Raw genomic sequence first — 20,738 nt, 5'->3', positions numbered from 1 at the left:
TCTCATTAGTTTCAAATAATTTCTCGATTTCTGCCTTAATTTCATTATTTACCCAAAGTCAATCAGGAGCAGGTTGTTTAATTTCCATGTAACTATATGGTTTTGAGCAAGTTTCTTACTATTGATTTCTATTTTTATTTCACTATTTTGTAAGAATGTGGTTCAATTTATTATTATTTTTTAATTTGCTGAGCATTGTTTTATATGGTCCTGAGTATGTGCCATGTGAAAATGAGAAGAATGTATATAACGTTGTTTGGGGTAGAGTGCTCTATACATATCTATTGGGTCCATTTGGTGAAATGTTATGCTCAAGTCCTGAATATCTTTGTTAGTTTTGTACCTCAATGATCTGTCTAATATTGTCAGTGGGGTATTGAATTCTTCCAGTATTATGTTATGGTTATTGAAGTCTCTTTCTTCATGAGTCTTTAGGAACTTGCTTTACGAATCTGGTGCTCCCTTGTTGCATGTGGACATATTTAGCATAGTTAGATCTTCTTGTAATCATCTTGTTGATATGAGCCCTGTACCATTATGTAATATCCTTCTTTGTCTTTTTTTGATATTTGTTGTTTTAATGTCTGTTTTGTCTGAAATTAGAATAGGAACTCCTGCTTTTTTTCTGTTTTCTCTTTGCTTGGTACATTTTTCTCCACTCCTTTTCCTTTGAGTGTATGGGTGTCAGTGCGCATGAGATGAGTCTCTTGAAACCAGCATACCATTGGGTCTTGCTTGTTATCCAACTTACAATTGTGTGCCTTTTAATTGGGGCATTTAACCTATTTACATTCAAGGGTAGTATTGATATGTGAAGATTTGTTCCTGCCATGATATTTTCAGATGTTATTATATAGACTTGTTTATATGGTTGCTTTGCAGGGTTACTGTTCTATGTACGTAAGTGTGTTTTTGTAGTGGCTAATAATAGTGTTTCCTGTATGTTTAGCACTCCCTTCAGGACCTCCTGTAAGGGAGGTCTGGTAGTTATTTGGTCATTATGAAATTCCTTAGCATTTGCTTGTCTGAAAAGTATCTTATCCTCCTTTGTTTATGAAGCTTAGCTTAGCTAGCTAGACTAATAAAGAAAAAAAACTCTTAGTAATTCTTTTCTTTAAGAATGCTAAATATAGACCCCTAATCTCTTCTAGCTTCTAGGGTTTCTGCTGACAATTTTGCTATTAGCCTAATGGGGCTTCCATTATAAGTGAACTGCCATGTTTCTCTAGCTGCCTTTAGTATTATAGTTTTTCTTTCATTTTAACCTTGGAGAATCTGATGACTATGTGTCTTGCAGATTGTTTTCTCACATAATATCTTGTTCTCTGCATTTCCATAATTTGAATGTTGATTCAAATCTAAGTAAGATTGGGAAAATTTTCATGGATGATATTCTGAAGTACGTTTTCCAAGTTGCTTGTTTTCTCTACCTGTGTTTCAGGGATGCCAGTGAGTGACAGACTTGGTTTCTTCACATAATCATATATTTCTCAGAAGTTTCATTCATTCCCCTTTACTCTTTTCTCTTTATTTTTGTCTGACTGAGTTAATTCAGGGAGTAGGCCTTCAAGCTCTGAGATTCTTTCCTCAGCGGGGTGGATTCTGCTGTTAATACTTGGGATTGTATTCTGAAGTCCTTGAAGTGAGTTTTTCATCTCTATCAGCTCATTTTGATTCTTTCTTAAAATAGACATTCCACCTATAATCTCCTGTATCACTTTATTTTATTGCTTAGAATTCTTGGATTGGGTTTCAACTATCTCCTGAATGTCGATGATCTTCATTCCTTTCCATATTCTGAATTCATCATATTCTTATGAAATTTAATTGTCATTGTAACAATATTTAAAGATGAGACCTTTAAGAGATGGTAAGGCCATGAGGGTTTTTGCCTTCATAGGTGGCATTGGTGTTGTTATAAAAGAGTGAATTGGGCACCCTCTTGCTCTGTCTTGCCCTTCTGCCTTCCACCATGGGATGATACAGCAAGAAGGCCTTCAGGAGATGTTGTCTCCTTAATCTTGAACTTCCTTGCTTCCAGACATGTCAGCCAATAAATTTCTATCCAAACAAATACTCAATATCAATGTAATCTGTTACAGCAGCACACAACAGACTAAGAAACACGAGATCTCAAAAAAAAGTTGTCTGTCCACAGAATAATTGATTACTAAGACACAAAAGAATTTCAATAGACGAAGAATTGATGACACTAGGTTATACAATAGCTTGTATTTGCCTATATTATAACTTCTCCCAAGTATAATTTTTTTTAAAAAGTGTCTTAACAATAGCAGCTTGAAAAAGCATAGAGTGAAACATTCAGTAAAAATAATTTTGTACAAAGAAAAGAACTAGCTGCACAGTTACAGCACCTTATGGAAGTATTTTTATTGTAATAAAAAAAGTTAAGCTGCATCTCTGTAGATGATTTACTTTGCAGAGGGTAAAGCTGTCATATCTTTTCCAGTATAACTTACTCTTCCATTCTTAATTTTTTTTGAAATATCTTAAATAATTTAACATTCCTTTATAACCTCTTAACAGTGACAAATCTGGGGTAGAAGGGATTTTATTTTTTCCCAAAAGGGCTCCATCTTTGCTATCTGTTGATCACTCTTAGAAAATCTAATTATGATCAATAAATTTTAACAGTTGATGGCATCCTGTGTCATCTGAAGTAGTTGGTTGCAAATATTAAATCCTAGTACTATTTTCCCTCAGTAACATGTAATTGCTACATTTTTGATAAGAAGGTATGGTTAGAAAAAAATGGGAAAATCACTTAAACCAAAGCCAGTTACAAGCAGTAATCTCTCTTGTTGATTTACCTTCACCTCAGAACCACAAGAATGTTACAATACATAGTGAATAGTTGTCTGTAACATTTCTACCGGATGTTTCAGTAGCATATTCATCTTGGCATTTCTTGGCACTATGGTTCTGTATTATTTGTGATGTCTCATTGTTTGTGAGGTTTTGTTTAAAACAAAAACAAAACAAAAACTAAGTGGGGCTATATATGTAGATGTGTGTCAGTACCAAAAAATTATTTTCTCAAATCCCTAAATTTCTGATTTCCATTCAAGTCTTTTAGACTCTTTTTCCTGCTGAACAGCAACGGACTTTTATTTTCCACCTTCCTATATTCCTAAAAAGTATGAACAATGTGTTTCAGTTGACTCTATTGCATACTTGTTTGCTGAAGACTTTTTCTGTAAACACAATTGCCTTGTTCAGTTTTGTTGTAAATTGATTTACCATAGGTACACGGTTGGTATGCTTTCTGATGTGTGTTTGATAAGAGTGATAAAATGAAAGCTTAAAAATAAAAAAAGAAAAAAGAAAGAAATGTTTATTGGAAATGAGGTTGAAAACTTCACTATGTTTTGCTTTCCTACAGTGTGAATATAATAAAGAAGTCAATTTTATATAATTTAAGTGAGTTAAAGACTGTCAGAACTCTCATTTGTCAAAGATGCTCATGGAGATACCAATTATTTATAGTATTTTCAACCTCAAATTACCAAGATTGCAAATATTTGTATTCATTAATAAAGAATGTAGATTATTTTCCTCTCTCTCTCTCACACACAACACATACAAATATATCTTGTTTTCTTCGTTTCTAGTACTCTGTGAGGCATTATTTTGTTTGTAGTAGTATAGACATAATTTGTTATCATAAATTATCCAGGTTATTGTGAGTGAGTTATGTTTAACACACTAGTTGATGACTTCTAAGTGTAGTTCATCTTATTCTTAAATATAGGTAAATATTATGATAGGTAAGCATAATAAGTTAACCATTCCATAGACTGTTTATTCATGATCAAATTTGATATAAATTGAAAATTTCTGAAAATTCGGGTATGGTCTGGTGACTGTCATAGCTTAAAGAATAAAAAAAAAATTTTTATTATCAACAGTAATAATAGGGCTCTTTGGCAAAATATGTAACCATATTGGGTGAAAAATTTCTATACATCACAAATGTGAAAATACATTTTTGCTTTCTTATTTTTTAAATAAATTACCTTCATGTTTACCTGAGCCATCCTCCACTGAGTTGTAGAAAATGAATAGTATTCCAACATATTTTAAATGCATAATTTACTGACAAGTTTTTTGAGATAACTGCTAAGTATCTTCAATTTCTTATTTATGATCCTTGCTCCTTCCAAATATTCTTTGTTTGAGGGCATGCTGAGGGCCAGGAGATGGCTTATAAGTCCTTTTGACAACCAAAATCCTTACACTTTCTATATAAAATACCTGATTCCTCTAATCACATATCATATTGCTGCCTCCATTATTGAAGTTGGAAGCTAGTATAGCCCATTGTATATTTTTACAACGTTGGTTGAAGACTCAGTAACCTTCTTCAGGTGACTGAAACCCAGCTTTGTGGTAGTTCTCCCTGGTAAAATATACTTCTCTGAGTGTAGCTGTGCCCTCGATCCTAATTTTTGGCTCACATAATCTACCTGCATTTCTTTGTTGTCCATAGCAGGATCACCAGGTCTCAAATCAGTTATCTTATGAGTCCTCTAAAGAGAGTAAAAGAGAAACTCTTCGCAACATTAATGGAAAATTTAAACACAGCAATCTGGGAAGGCCAACCAACAAACTTGTTGCATAACACATTCTGCTGTCAAATTGAGATTGATATTGGCTGAGTTACAAATTGGTGTGGATCAAGTTGCCCAAAAGACACTTTCTGTCCAGAGTCCCTACTTTCTTTGTATCTTTGTAAAGCATCTCACCCTCTATGGGTCAATGCCTGGGGAAAGGAGAACACAATACACTTGCTTAACTGCTTCTCTCCATTCTCTGTTTCTCTCTTTATTTCTTTCATATTATTTTTTCGACAAGTATTCTGAAACAAGTAGAGATGTACTTCACTATTCTTCTGTATCATAGAAGGATGAAACGTCATCAAAGGGGAAGTAACAGTAACCTCATGATCCTTGGCATTTTGACTCTCTTTTCCAACCTTGGCCTCAAACTATAATTTTCTGGAAAGCTTCAAAGAAAGAAGGTAGCTTGGACCTATACCAGACTCTGGGAATGCTATTTTTAAAAACTTCTCTGGTTATTCTCATATTCAACTAGAATTAAAGTTTTCTTGCTATTTACCATATCTATCCCTTACCACAGAGAGCAAAAATCCTAACATCTTAGTTTCTATAGGTGCCAGGAGAATTTTAAGTATATTATGAGATAATCCTTTCAGCAGATAATTTAAGGTTTTGTTCTTGATAGGATTAGTAGGAGATAAAAATTTTGATTCTTGGGATGTACTGTTCTCAAATCTCCACATGATGGTAATATTAGATTTTGCATATTTTTTCCTGGATGAATTTTCTTCTTAAAATTTTGAACTTACTAAGAATAATTCCCAGAAGGTATCTCAATTTCTTTAAAATAAAATAAAGTATTAGTAAATCTATACAGGATAAAGGATACAATAAATTTACAAACTATTTCCCCAAACAGATTTATTCTGAGAAAGTGTATTTGTTAAAGGATGGTCATTAAAAAAGTGCATTAAAAATAAAATAGTAAAATAAAGCTGTACAGTTTCACTGATACCACCAACCAAGTCATCATGTAAACTATAAGAAGAATATACTTCCAGGAGTTAATAAATGGTTATTAAAATAAAAATAAATATGCATCACTTTGACTCTAATTGGCTTTCTTATAGTTTCTTTAATGCATATAAAAGTTTTAGTGGTAAAAACTCAACGTGGTAGGACTTTTATTGGATTACAGTGCTTAGTTGAATTTATAAAATGAAATCCGTAAAATTAGATGCATTTATCTCTTGTATTCTTTTTTCTTTTGGTGGGGAATAATTATATTTAGGTAACAGGACAGAAATCTTTGCTTACAGTTTTAGTTTTTGCTCCCTACCCTCAACAGGGGCTGAGTCAATAGACAGCCATCCACCTGAAAGGAGATGGCAGAAGGAAAGGAAGGAAGAACCATAAGGTTGACTTGGGGAAGGTGTACGAAAATGGCAACATTTCAGATGCTAGAACTGATTCCTTTATCCAGAGTCTAGTGCATACTCAAGACAAAATATACAATTTATTTCAATCCCAATTACAGCTTTAAATGAGAAATGTCAAAACGGGACATTTTTATAATTAGCTATATATATGTAAATGTGTGTGCCTATGTGCATTTCTTGGGGCAAAAATATTTTTGGGTTTGAGGGCTCTGTAGGAGCAAACTGTATGGTCTTTAATTTGTTCTAAGAGAACAATGTTCTAAATGGCTAAAATAAAAACCATCAGAAGTTCAATTAGATTGAAGTACACACCACACACACTCCAAAAAATCCCAGGGAAGATATTTGAAGTGATTGTATTGTGCATTACCTTGCCGGTATCTCCTACTTTTAAATTAAGCTTTAGTACATTTTTCCCCACAAATGAATATTTCTATTACCAGATATCAAGAAGTAATTCCTTTAAGTGTCAGATCACTAAACAGCAGTTTAAATTATTATGAAATGCTCAAATTTGGGACTAAATCTGTTCCATTTCTATAGCAATAGAAGTCCTGGCAGAAACAAAACATTCCAACAACCTGGCCTGACTTTGACTTCCTCTGGGGCAGAACAAAATAGCATGCTGCAAGGCACGGAATCTTGACTTGCTGAAGTGAAGGTCACTTCAGTGCTTGTTGGGAGGTATTTCAGTTACATTGAAACCACTAAAGCAAAATCAACATGTTTGAGGGGCAGCAGCAATAAGGCAATCATTCCCTTTTCGATCTCTTCATAGCATCGGTGTGATAAATCTCTTACAGGGAAAATAACTTTGAATTGCCCATAGGCTGCCAGGTGAGAGGACACACGCAACTATGGCTTTACTTTAAGGGCAGATGAAGAAGTCTACAGGAAATTTTTTTCTTTACCTGATTCTGAGCTTTCCTTTTTTTTTTTTTAATCTCAATGACTAAAATTCAGAGTGACATACCTTTACTGAGAACTATTTTAATTATCTTGTTATATGAATCACTTAGAAAGTTTGAAATTGAGAATTAAGTACATGTTGCTGATTTATGATGGACACTGTCTCTGTACATTTGTGTTGCTATAAAGAAATATCCGAAGCTCAGTAATTTATAAAGAAAAGAGGCTGATTTGGCTCACAGTTCTGCAGGCTGTACAAGAAACATGAGGGCAGCATCTGCTTCTGGTGAGGACTTCAGCCTGCCTCCACTCATGGTAGAAAGAGAAGGGGAACCAGCATGGGAAGATCACATGGCCAGAGAGGGCACAAGAAAGAGAGGGAGGAGGTGCCAGGCTCTTTTTAACAAACAGTTCTCCTGGGAAGTTAAGAGTGACAACTCACTCATTGCCATGAGAATGGCACCAAGTCATTCATAAAGGATCAGCCCAGAGATCCAAGCACTTCCCTTTAGGTCTTACCTCCAACGTCAGGGATCAGATTTCCACATGAGATTCCAAGGGCAAAAATATCCAAACTCTATCTAACACATAGCTCTTAACTTTACATTATACTTAGCATGAAGAGTCACATTAACTAGGCCATTGCCTTTAGACTTCCATCTTTTTAAAAAGTATCCAAAAACATTGCTGCTTTTCCACAAACATACATATTGTGATCATATTATTTATTATCCAAATAAGGAATTTCATAATTAAATAAGGACAGTGGTAGAAAGTGAGACCATCCCAGAATATTGAGATGTATAGTTATCCTTAAAATACTGTATTTCCTGTTATGTAAAGCTATTTCCTATGTTTTTACAATAATAATTTAACTATTAGTGCAGATGTAGCTTAAGATAATGATTTGCATTTAACATTTATCTGCATAAAATCAAATTTTATGTGCATTAATAAAATCCTGTGCTTCTCTGGGCTTTTGAATAAAACATGCTATAAGAACATAAGTGTGACAGAAATTTGAGCACTGTTTACATTAATAAAAAGAGGCTGGTATGGGCAGATGATAAAAGAGAAAGAGACATGGAAATATGCCACTACCTTTTGATTTTTCATAGAAAATTTTATTTTAATATCGATTAAAGTTTAACAAAATGAAACTTGAAACAAGATTATTCTGATAATTACTGAATAGGGGAGATATTTGTAATTTTTTTTAGGAAATGGTGAAAGACTTGAATGGCACAAGGAAGAGTTAACAATAGCATTAATTATAATTCTCCACTTACTACTTAGTATTTCCCTGAAATTAAGACAGCTTCTATATCTGCAATAGGACAGTTGCAGAAAATTTGATATCATAATATTTGTTTTATTATGATAGTTCCTGGTTTAATGATTTATTATGTAGTATTTGATGTGAGATGTATGCAATCACATAAAGCATTATATACTAAGTTGAATAACTCTGATACCACTATCCAGCTTAAGAATTAGAATATATTTCACATGGTTACGTCTCCTATGGTATCCCATCACCCTACATCACCTTTTGAAGTAACCACTACCCTGAGTTTTGTAGTCATCATTTTCCATTTTCTAAAGAGAGATTAATCACGTCTGTATCCTTGAAAATGAAAACATTACATTTTGCTTTACTTTGAAGAATATACAAAAGGTAGAGTCTTTGCAACCTTTTGTTCACTATTTTTATTTCTAAGATTCTTTCATGAAACACATACCTAGTTAATTTGCACTGCAGAATAATTTTGCATTTTGTGAATATATCCTAATTAATTTACAAATATTGTTGTTCATACCTATTAGAATTAATATTAGGGATTTGTTTTGTTTTAATATATTAATGTATAAATTTACAAGATCATTTTCCTGAGTTGCTAAATCAATCATACTTTCAAAAATGATGTGTAATATTTTCTATTCATCCACATTATCACTTGATATTATCAACCATTTTTTTAATCTAGCAGTTGTAATACTGTCGCTTATTTTTGAACAATTTTTCATACACATATAAGTGTCTCCTTTTTTGTAAAATGTCCTCAAATATTTTTGTTCAATTTTCTACTGGGCCATTTCTATTTTTCGTATGTGTTCATATTTCTACAATAAAATCATAATACTAAATCTTTCTTGGTTTTGTAAGTTGCAGTTATATTTTCCCAATTTCTGGCTTGCCTTTTTATGTTATTACAAATTTCTAGTAATAAATATCATATTACATATAGTTAAACTTACGAAACTTTCACACAACACTTTGTGTTTGTTTGTTTGTTTGTTTGTTTACAGGTTCTTGCTCTGTCACCCAGGCTGGAGTGCAGTGGTGCAATCATGGCTCACTGCTGCCTCGATCTCCCAGGCTCAAGTGATCCTTCCACCTCAGCTTCCTGCATAGCTGGGACTACAGGCATGGCCCTTAATGGCCAGCTAATTTTTGTATTTTCTATAGAGACAAAGTGTTACTATATTGCCCAGGCTGATCTCAAACTCCTGGGTTCAATCAACCCACCAGCCTCAGTCTTCAAAAATGCTGGGATTACAGGCATGTGCTTTATTATCTTCTATAAATTTTACCTATATACCCCAATGTCATAAAAATAATTCCCTAGATATGTTCCTAAAATATATAAAGTTTTGACTTCCATTTTAAACTCTTTAATTTTAAACTCTTCATCTGACATTGATTTTGTTTGTTTATGAAGAAAAGATAATCTCTTTTTTAAAAATAGGGATAATCAATCATCAAATAAAAAGTTTTCAAAAGTATATCCCTTCACTATTGACCTGCTTTCTGCTCCTGTCACTTAATACATTTCTAAATATAATCTTTGTGTCACAGCTCTATATTCTGTTCCATTCATCAATCTGTCTATACCTGTATCAACAAAACACATCTTCAGAATGTAGAACTGTATGTAATAGTCTTGGTAACTGTTAGGCCAGATCTCACCACTTTTAGTTATTTCTTCAGGATCGTATTCATTCTTATATGAAAATTTTGGAATCAGCTTGAGAAGTTCATTACAAAAAAAATACTGACGTTTAGACTAAAAGCTTTGTTGAATCTGAGGTCAGTTTTGGGGCAAATTGATGTCTCTATGATTATGTCTATTTTTATATGTATATGTGAACAGGTTTTTGTCCTTCCATTTAATGCATTTTAAAAACAATTTTCTAACTTTCCTAATTCAAAGTTGTATGGTATTTTTAGGTTTATCATTTAGTATCATATATTGTTCTTCTCATTGGTATTTAATTTTGTTTTTGTTTTCTCAAAATTTGTTGCAAGTCCAGAAATGCAAAATAATAGCCAGACAACTTTTCAAATTCTCATTAGACCATCATAGGATCTGTGAATAATATAATGATAGCTTTGTTTCTGCATTTTAATCCCTATTTTGTTGTTCATTTGTTTTTGCTCTACTACCTCAGTATACCGTTCAAAGAATAGTGGAATTCTTTCTTCTCTTATTTATAATCCTAAAAAGAACGTGTTTGATACTTCATCACAAAGACTGATGTTTCTTCATATGAAAGTTAGATAGCTTTTGTCTGATAAGCAGATCAGAAGTAAGATTTATTCTTGGTTTAAAATAGATTTTCATATATATTTATTAAATTTTATGAAATAAATGCCAATCTAATGAAAGATATTTATAACATTTTAATGGAAACATTTACTTTTAAATGCAGTTTGTATCTTAGTTTCCTTTAATAACTAGTGAGCTTTTTCAATCTTTTTCAAAAGAAACTAGAAGTATGTCTTCATTAGTTCTTAATTCTTGAATGATAATTTTCTGTGTTCAAATTCTAGATTGCTCTATTCTGCTTTGAAAATCATCTATTTCTTCACTCTGGATACATAAAAGATTTTAGCTCTTGCTTTCCTTGTGATACAGTCTGGGTAATTCTTGATAAAGGTCTTTCATTTCCTACTTTATTTTTCTTCATCTGTTTTTATTCTCCTAGTAAACTAAACTAAAATATTAAATCGACTAATCTTTTATTTTCTTAAACTACTTAATTTTAAAAAATTACGGTTTGCTTTTAGGACATTTCTACATGTTCATTATAAAACTCATCACTGTCCTTCTAAAAGGTTCTTTGATATTACTCTTGTTATACTTTTTACTAATTTAAACTTTTCATACATACATACATATTGTATTCTGTATTAAATGAACCCAATATCCAAGTAATTTTTTCCTGTTAATTCTCACTCTTGGCGATTTTTCTCTTGGTATATATATATACATACATATATATATATATATATATTATATATATATATATATATAATGTTTGTTTTTAAAATCTTTGACGTGAATTCCTATTTTGTTAATAATATTCAGTGGAAAATCTAAATTGAGTTTTGTTGTTTTTTTTTTTTTTTTTGCTGGAGTAATTTCTATGTTTCAGTCAAGACCTAAGGGCAGCTTTCACCTTAACCCAGAAATCATCATCAGAGTTTACCAACTGCTGTCCACGGTTCACTTTCCAGGTTACAAAGCTCACAGTGGTATCTACTCTTCATTCAATTTTGCTCTTTGTAGGTAATTGTCACTGTAGGCCCAAATTTTAGCCAGTAGCTTCCTACTTCTCAGCCTCCAAGGGTGGTCTTGGTAGCACGGGCTCTTTGGAGATATCATCCTTTATAGGAACTCAGCAACTGAATTAAGAAAATTGTATTGTGGAAGTTCTATTTATTTTGTAGTAGAAGAATCCTTCAGAGTATCTTGTATGCTCTGCTGATGAAAGTGAAAATTCTAAGGCATTTCTGAAAGTGTTATTTGCTCTTAAATTATGTTCTCACATAGAAAACAATGTCAATCCAAACTATATCAAGATTAAATGGTTTTATGCATATGAAGACTTTTGTAGAGTGCACATATTATATGTAAATTGTTGCTATTATTATCATCAGTAGCATTACTCTTATGAAGGATGGACATTTATGAATGTTCAAATAACTCATTCATCTTATAACAGTCACAGCATCCTCATATGTAATATTCTCCTTACAAATAGTTTTATCTATGTGCAAATCCATAAATAAATCATTTTGTTTTTTGAAGCTCTTACCTACCACAAAATTGTGACATTACAAAATCTCAAAATGAATTTTGATACTAGCTTTTTTACATTTATATATATGAGCAGCATTAATTGGGTGTCTAAATTGTGTATTTTTTTAAGAAACAGTGAAAGACTTGAATGGCACAGGGAAGAGTTAACAATAGCACTAATTATGATTCTCCAGTTTCTATATATTTGGTAGTAGAGTTTCAGAGAGCATGAGATCAAAATATTGGATTTTTTTCATGATATTTCCTCCTTTACTGAATTATTATGTAGTATTTGATCTATGCGATCATATAAAGCATTATATACTAAATTGAATATCTCTGATAGCACTATCCAGTTTAAGAATTAGAACATATTTCACATACTTATGTCTCCTATGGTATCCCGTCACCCTACATCACCCCTTGAAGTAACCACTATCCTGAGTGTCGTATTCATCATTTTCCATTTTCCAAAGAAAGATTAATCACATATATCTGTAACCTTAAAAATGAAAGCATTACACTTTGCGTTACTCTGAAGCATATAAAATATAAAATCTCAAAATGAATTTTGATTCTAGCCTTTTTACATTTATTTATATGAGCAGCATTAATTGTGTCTAAATTATGCAAGACACTTCACTAGATACCGGGAAGATAAGGGCATGTAAGAAAGAGTCCCTGCCCTAAAAGGGTTACAATCGAACATCTTTTGAGTTACAAAGTTAAAAAAAATTCAAAGAAAGAGACTGTAATTTGTGAGCTATTGTAATCATATCTGTACCCCTGTATTTCTTTTTTCTTTTTAACCCTCTGTTAGCAAGTCTTGGTGATAAGTGAGAGAGATTTTAAAGTTATGCAAAGAGAATGTGGATGAAAGGAAACCGAATTTCCTTTGAAGTTTAGAGTTCAAAGCAACACATATTCTGTCATAACAGATTTGCAAAGATATATAAGGCATTCACAACAGCTTTTAGGTCAAGATTACCTGGTTGTGTTTTAAAGACTCTATTAGCCTACATGAACCGAAAACAGATCCTCATTGGGAGGCCTAAATAAAGAATGGTCTCAAAGGCAAACTGTCAGTGTCTCATTCTAGGAGAAAAAACATTTTAGTAAGTAATAATAATAAAAACTTATTAAATATTGAGCTTTTAATATTTTTCATGTACTCTGCAATGCATATTAATGTGCATTCTCTCATTTAATTTCCCTAATAATAGACAGTTGAGTTCATTGGGCCTTTGATTATTTAACCCAAAGTCATATGGCTGGTAAGAGACAGGGTTAAAAGTCATTCCATTAATAAATCCTCCTCCCTTTTTCCATTCACTTATTGGCCCTTGGAATCATATCTCTGTAGGAAATGAATGCATCAGAAGTATGCACAATTTGCCATTTTCTAATTCCATTCAGGAAGCGCTCTAATTCCATGTAAGCAACCATATGACACTTAAGTGCTTAAGTGACACTTACTGCATACAAGTTGTAGGAAAGACTGCTTTTAGGAATTTGAAGTCCATATGGATTTTGAGTATATGGGTTGAGTGTCCCTTATCTGAAATGCTGGAACCAGAAGTATTTTGGATTTCAGAATTTTTTTTCAGATTTTGGGATATCTGCATTATAGGTACCCAGCTGAGCATCCCACATCCAAAAGTCCAAAATCCGAAATGTCCAAATGAGCACCTCCTTTGAGCATCATGCATGTCAGTGCACAAAGAGTTTCAAACTTTAGAGCATTTTGGATTTCAGCTTTCCAGATTAGATATACTCAACCTGTACCTGTTTCTTGTAAAGGTATTTTCTATGGGAAACCAAAAAGATTGCTTTGATCTTCAGAGAGCTTAATATTTTATGAAGAGATACTTTTTTGGTTGCAGGTATTAATAAGCATGAAGCTGGAGTTTTAGTTTTGTTTGCTCATTTGCTTTGTCTTAAGTATGTTTATTAGCAGCAAGCTGAAATGTCTCTCAGAACTCAAGGACAGGATCTGCATAAAAGTTGTACGAAAGACAGCTTTTAGGAATCTGAAGGCCATTCGGAATCAAAATTGCTATTTCCATACTCTCAATTGTCACAGGGTCACTTGTAACTCATTCTCTTATACGTTTGTTTTGTTCTCTCTTTATGCAAACCAGCTTTCTCAGCTTTTTAATGAACTTCACCACTGAACAATCCCTACATTTTTAAGTGTCAGGTACAGCCATTATCAGATATTAGGCATTTTTTTCTTTTCAATCACATCCCAATTTCAAGTTCTCAAGAGAGAAAAATCTGAATTGTCCTTCTCCAATCTGTTTCCACCTCTACTTCATTCAAAGTGACCAATGTGTTAGAGTCATGTGGTAGAATTATATACTGATAGTCATAGCAATGACGTATTTGTTCAGAAAAAGGAGAGCGTTCTCTAGGAAGACACGCTCAAAGAGGCACTATTATCTTATGGGGAAGTCATAAAAGGTTCTATAGATTTTAATATTTTTGGCTACTGGAACATCATATCAAGTTGAATTAATCAATTAGGACTGTGCTGTCTACCAGAGTTTATGAGTATTTTGATCGAGTAGCTGTTTTTAGGATTTGATCACTCTGAGCATTGTCAAAGGTGGGCCTCTAGAATACCAAAACTGCAAGCCAGAACCAGCCCAAATTCCCTTTAACTTCTCTGTATAGAATATATATAATATACTAAGTTCTCTAAGAATAAGAAACTGAAAAGGCCCTTGGGCTAACTTTAGTAAGTTTTATCTTCAAGACAACCATATGGCTAAATGAAGCACTCTTCTGCAAATGATAATAGATATTCTTATAACACACATATAAACACACACACATTTCCACATACCTACTGTACACAATGAGACGTGTAATAATATACTCAGACTTTTAGATACATAGGAAAAATCAAAGGAATGACTTTCTCAGACTTAAACTCTTTGAAAGCAGCATTCCAGAATTATTTGATAAAACAAATGTCACTAACATTTTCACAAAATAATACTATTTCCTAATGAATGTTAATGTTCAAATCAAGCAATGATATATTTATATGTATGTATTTTTATGTAAGAAAAGGAATATTTCCATCAAAACCTTTCCCTTAACCAGTGGGCCAATAGATCTACTACCAGGGGAAAGAAAGGCAAGGACAGATCATTAAGCTAAGTATGCATTAATCAGTGAAGTACGTAATTGAAGGGTAAATTCTTCCCTACACCATCCTCTCCAAGCACAGTGTAGTTGGTACGAACGACTGCAGGATTGACAGCAAAGGAAGTACACACGATTGGTTCATTATCGGTTAACATGATCACTTTCCCTACTTTTTCTTTCTTATAATAGATAACTCTGATTAACAGAAACTTAGGGCAGGTTCAACTGCTTAAAAATGTACCTTTAAATTCATACTAAAATGAATACTCGGCATGGTATTTGAGGGTGATAGCTAAAATAGAAAATGTTTATAAATTAATGCTAATACTGTGTATTGTATCAAGTTAGCTAAACAATGAACGAAGTTGCATTGGAAAATATAAGGCATATTAGAAAGTGGAATTTGTATTAATTACATTTATAACATTACGACTATTTTAAACTCATTTACATAGAGTGTTGAAAAATCTAGGATTTATCATTGATAGTAATAATTAATCTGAGACAATGGACAATAAAATGAAAATATTAAAATGAACAAAATCATAGATATATTAAGTAGTACTCAATCAATAACCTAGGACCATTTGTAGCACACCCAATCTTTTTTTCACATGTTTTCATGGTAGTTTAAATCCAAAATGCTTTCTATGAAAAACTATGTTAACTTTTATTTAACTTTGATAAATATATTTATATATTACATTTATAAATAACATGTAATAATATATAATATAATGCATAAATTATTGATATAAATATTTAAAACAGTACATTTGAGGACAATAAGAGGATCATCACTTGTAGAATATTGTTTTCAAAACACTTTTACTCATTAAAAGGCAATTGAATGGTATTTCTTTATGTTGATTATTTCGGACTTTGTTATTGGCGCCTTTTTTTTTTTAAAAAAAGGATTTTGCTGTAAGTCGTCAAATTATCATCCCAGAATGATATATTTCAAAACTGTACAGCAAATTAAATTAAATAAAAATATCATATCATATTCTTAGAGTCTGCACAATTAAAACTATTACACAAGTCCAGAAATGCCTTTTTGCACATCTCTTTCTTACCTGCTTGTGAGCATGGTCATATGAATTAATGTGATTGTCAAACTCCTGGTGCTTATAGTACTGCTTGTCACAGAGTTCACAGTAAAAATTTGCCTTCAGATCTTCCAGAGCTTTTGCTATGGTATTTTCCTTCTCAGCATAGTCCTGAAAAATAAAATTTCAAGGAAGGATACAATTAGCTCTCCCCTGTGTTTACTTTGTTCTAACAGTTGTCAACTATAGTACAATAATTAGAGTTAGAAACAGAATACAGCAAAGAGAAAAAGAAAGCAAATACTAGAAAACCAAGTTAGAATAAATTATGACTTAAAAATTAAAAGACTAACAGAAGAAGCCAAGATAAATAACAGAAAAATAGCACAAATGTGGAGGAGAAATGCAAATGATGGAAATAAATAGAAGTCTTTGATTGAACAAGTTCCTATGCTAAGTTAGCATAAAAACTGAAAATCACATAGCTATCTTGATTCAACTGTGGATTCCTGGCAATGAATCAGCTAACATAAAACTTATCTATTCTGAACATGTAAAATGTGTTCTATTTGAAAAGGTCTATATTTGTGCACAAATATACAAGTTTTGTATTTTGTTTGTTTCCTTAATTATCTATATAGTAACTTATTATTTATTCCATCTAGGCACTTAACTGGACTAATTTTTTTTATCCTGACCCATATCAATTTAGAATGAACATTAAAATAATCTCTATTCATTGGAAAAGAAAACACTTTTCTGCAGGTTACTTCAGTTATTTACCTAAACTGAAAAGGATTAAACTGCATAAGCAGATTGTTTTCATCATACTCACAGTAAATAAAGACAGCGATATAACCAAACCCCTGAGAAGATGAACATATAGCCAGTCATCATTAGCTTTTGTTTAGAATTCATAAAATGGCCAAATGTTTGACTGTGGGTTTTAAGTTACATTAAAGATAAGTTACTTGCTATTTCATGCTTATTTAAATGTCAATGAAGTAAGTGTCACAAATAATGGCAAAAGAGCCTAGCACCTCCTTGAAGCTCTTTCTTGCTCCCTCTCGCCACATGTGATCTCTGAACCTGCTGGTTCCCCTTCCCCTTCTGCCATAAGTGGAAGCAATCTGAGCCCCTCACCAGATGCAGTGTTCAATTCAATGTTGCCAGACATGAATAAAGTTTACACGTGGAAACATTGTCCAATTCTTTCACTGAATAAGTGAAAATTGGACAATATTTCTGCCTGTAAACATTATTCATGATGTGAAGAAGACCTAAACCTCAGACCTCACTGTAAAATATATTTCTAACTTCCAGATTATCTTACATACAACTCCTTTAAAATTCAAAATAACTAGGCCTGGTGCCGTGGCTCATGCCTGCAGTCCCAGCACTTTGGGAGGCCTAGGCAGGTGGATCACTTGAGGTCAAGAGTTCAAGACCAGCCTGACCAACATGGTAAAACGCTGTCTCTACTAAAAATATAAAAATTAGCCAGGTGTGGTAGCAGGAACCTGTAATCCCAGCTACTTGGAGGCTGAGGCAGGAGAATTGCTTGAACCTGGGAGGTGGAGGCTGCAATGAGCTGAGATCGTGCCACTGCACTCTAGCCTGGGCGACAGAGCAAGACTCTGCCTCAAAAAAAAAAAAATCATAACTATATATTCAAGTCTCTTACGTACTACTATAAAACACACTTTTAGCACTGATACTTATAAATAAAATGTTGTAGTCCTCTATATGGCAATGGCAGTTATCCTCCTTAAATACACAAACTAGAAAGGACTCATAGTCTGAAATTAAAGCAATTTGTTTAAATTGTTTCTACAATACTGAAAAGTGGTTCACCAGTAATTTAATACATGACTAATACTTTGCTTATGTTATTGCACTGTATATTCATGCATATGTCACATATAATAAAGTTCACCATGGTTTGGGAGGCATACTTTGTAGTAATCAATGCATACATTTGACATAATCCATAGCTTACTTTCTCATTTTAAAGACAATAATCTATTGTTATGTTTTATTAGTTGTATCAACTGCACAACAAAGGTGACTCTTATAGTTTGGATAATTTTCCCTTCCAAACCGCATGTTAAAATGTGATTTTCAATGCTGGAGGTGGGGCCTAATGGGAGGTGTTTGGGTGATAAGGGCACATCCTTCATCAACAGATTAACACCCTCCATGGAGGATTGAGGTAAGTTCTTATTATATTAATTTTCTTGAGAGCTGGTTGTTAAAAAGATCCTAGCACCTTCCTGTAGCTCTCTCTTGGTTCCTCTTGTACCATGTGATCTCTGCACCCACCAGCTTCCCTTCCCCTTCCATCATGATTGGAAGCAGTCTGAGGCCCTCATCAGATGCAGATGTCAGCACCATACTTCTTGCACAGCCTGCAGAACCATGAGTCAAATAAATCTATTTTCTGTATGAATTACCCAGCCTCAAGTATTCTTTTAGAACAACACAAATGAACTAAGACAGTGATAAATCACAAAATAACTTGTTTATGCATAATTCCATCAATTTCAATAAGTAATGCACCATTTCTCAGCAAATTTGTCAATTATTCCTACTTATATTAATTGATTCTTCCAATATGTTAAAAACACTTAGTTTAAAAAGGTAAAAGTAAGTAATATAGACCCAAATTGTTTACTGAATTTTCAGTAAAATCTTCAAAATAATAGTTTATGGATTAGTTAATTTAAAGGAAATGAAAATTAAGTAATATGATTTCATGGCTAAAGTGTTTAAGGCAGAGATAACATTTTAATCAATAGAGGAAATGAAAATAATTTTGGGATTAAAGCTGAATTAGCTCTCTGGACAATCTTAAACCAACAGAAATTTCATGGTAAACTAGTTGATTTTCCCCATTCATTATAATTACAATAAAGCTACTTCCTCTTTCTAAATATTTGATTAGTTCTTATTATGTTGTAAGGTTTGTTTTTGTTTTTTTTTTTTTAAATAAGATTGATATTCCTCTACAGAAGCAATAATTGGTTTCTGTTTACCCAGTCTACAAAAGTGGGAAGGTTTTTAGTGGAACAGATTTCTTGGTCAAATTGCATTCTTCAAAAATATTAGCTTCAGCCTAGATTTAAAATTAAAAACAGTAATTTAAAAGTAACTATAGCTAACATTTAGCTAGTGCTTATTTAGGGTCAGTCACTGATGAATAATTTAGATGTATTAACTCATTTAATCCTGATTCTTTTCATTTCCTCACTTTACAGATGGAAATAATGAAGCACAGGAAAGTTAAGTAGCTCCAGGATATAATGAGCAAATGTTCACTCCATATTTAAACCCAAATATTCTTGTCCATAGCATTTAATTATTTTTAAACTTTTAAGCACATAAAAAAGAGAGAAGAGTATAATAATCCCTATGTATCCACTAATCAGCTTCAAGAACTATGAACTCAGGATCAGTCCTGGTTTATTGTATCCTATCCCATCACATACCCTTTCATCCTACCCAAATAATTTTTAAATGCCTTCCTAGCTTTATATCACTTCATCTGTAAATATTTCAGTATATATCTCTAAATTAGAATGACTTTTAAAAAACATAGTCACAAAAGCAATACCAGACTGAAACAAAGTAACAAAAACAGTAGAGAAACCACAATCATTTTTTATTGTCATCAAATATCCCAGTCAGCGTGTGCAAATAGCTCCAATTCTCTAATATTTAAAAACAGGTTTTTCAAAACAAAATTCCATTAAGGCCCATATATTACCATCTTCTATGCTTCTTAATCTCTTTTATTCTGTATTTCCCCATCCCCATCTCTTTGCTTTATTTCTCATTACAATTTACTTTTCAGAAAAAAGTTAAAATTATACTTCACATTTAAAAAATGTTAATAACTATAGAAAAGTTACAAAACTATGATAAAAGACTCATATGATTTTCACTTAAATAAAATTATTGTTAACATTTTGATATATTTGTGTGTTTTGTTGCTTTCTCTCTATCTCTATCCTCCTCTAAGTTATTAAAAGAAACATAGAATGGCCGAAGCTAAGTTTGCAAGTGATAGCACAATTACAAACATTTGAGCCAGACTTTCGAGTTGATGTTAAGTGCAATTAAGGAATCAAGGCTGTGTTCTAGAAAACATTAGCAGAGTAAAAAAGACTTCATTATTGTATGTGCATCTTAAGGGAAAGGAGTCATATGTATTGTTACTGATCATACATTTAAAAACATGTATGTAGACAAAATCAGTCCTAGTTAGACTGACATGTTCCATGACCCCTCTCTTTCATTGTGGCTAATATTGACACAGGCACTGACTGAGATTTTAAAGCACATATTAAATACAGCCATCCCACTGCAGAAAGTAAGAGACACATTTGAGTGAGATGAAAAAGGAGCACAGCTGTTCTTATACATGCAATCCAAAATGTTTACCCTCTATCTGGTAAAGCCATTCCAGGTTGAACTATGAGCACCGCTTCTGTACTGTGTCACTGACAGTGAAGGCAC

The 20,738-nt window shown here is 32.6% G+C and overlaps 1 protein-coding gene across 1 annotated transcript in view; it reads right to left on the bottom strand.

The window, feature by feature from the left end:
• The window catches only part of ZNF804A (zinc finger protein 804A), a 329,558-nt gene that overhangs the window by 46,005 nt on the left and 262,815 nt on the right, over positions 1–20,738 (bottom strand). The window contains exon 2 of the mRNA XM_003253825.4: positions 16,248–16,391. Within this exon, the coding sequence (XP_003253873.2) occupies positions 16,248–16,391 (144 nt within the window). The remainder of the gene's footprint in view (positions 1–16,247; positions 16,392–20,738) is intronic.

The sequence above is a fragment of the Nomascus leucogenys genome, chromosome 22a, assembly GCF_006542625.1.
Source record: "Nomascus leucogenys isolate Asia chromosome 22a, Asia_NLE_v1, whole genome shotgun sequence".
NCBI classification, from domain to species: domain Eukaryota; kingdom Metazoa; phylum Chordata; class Mammalia; order Primates; family Hylobatidae; genus Nomascus; species Nomascus leucogenys.
This window is presented reverse-complemented; position numbering and strand designations above follow the sequence as displayed.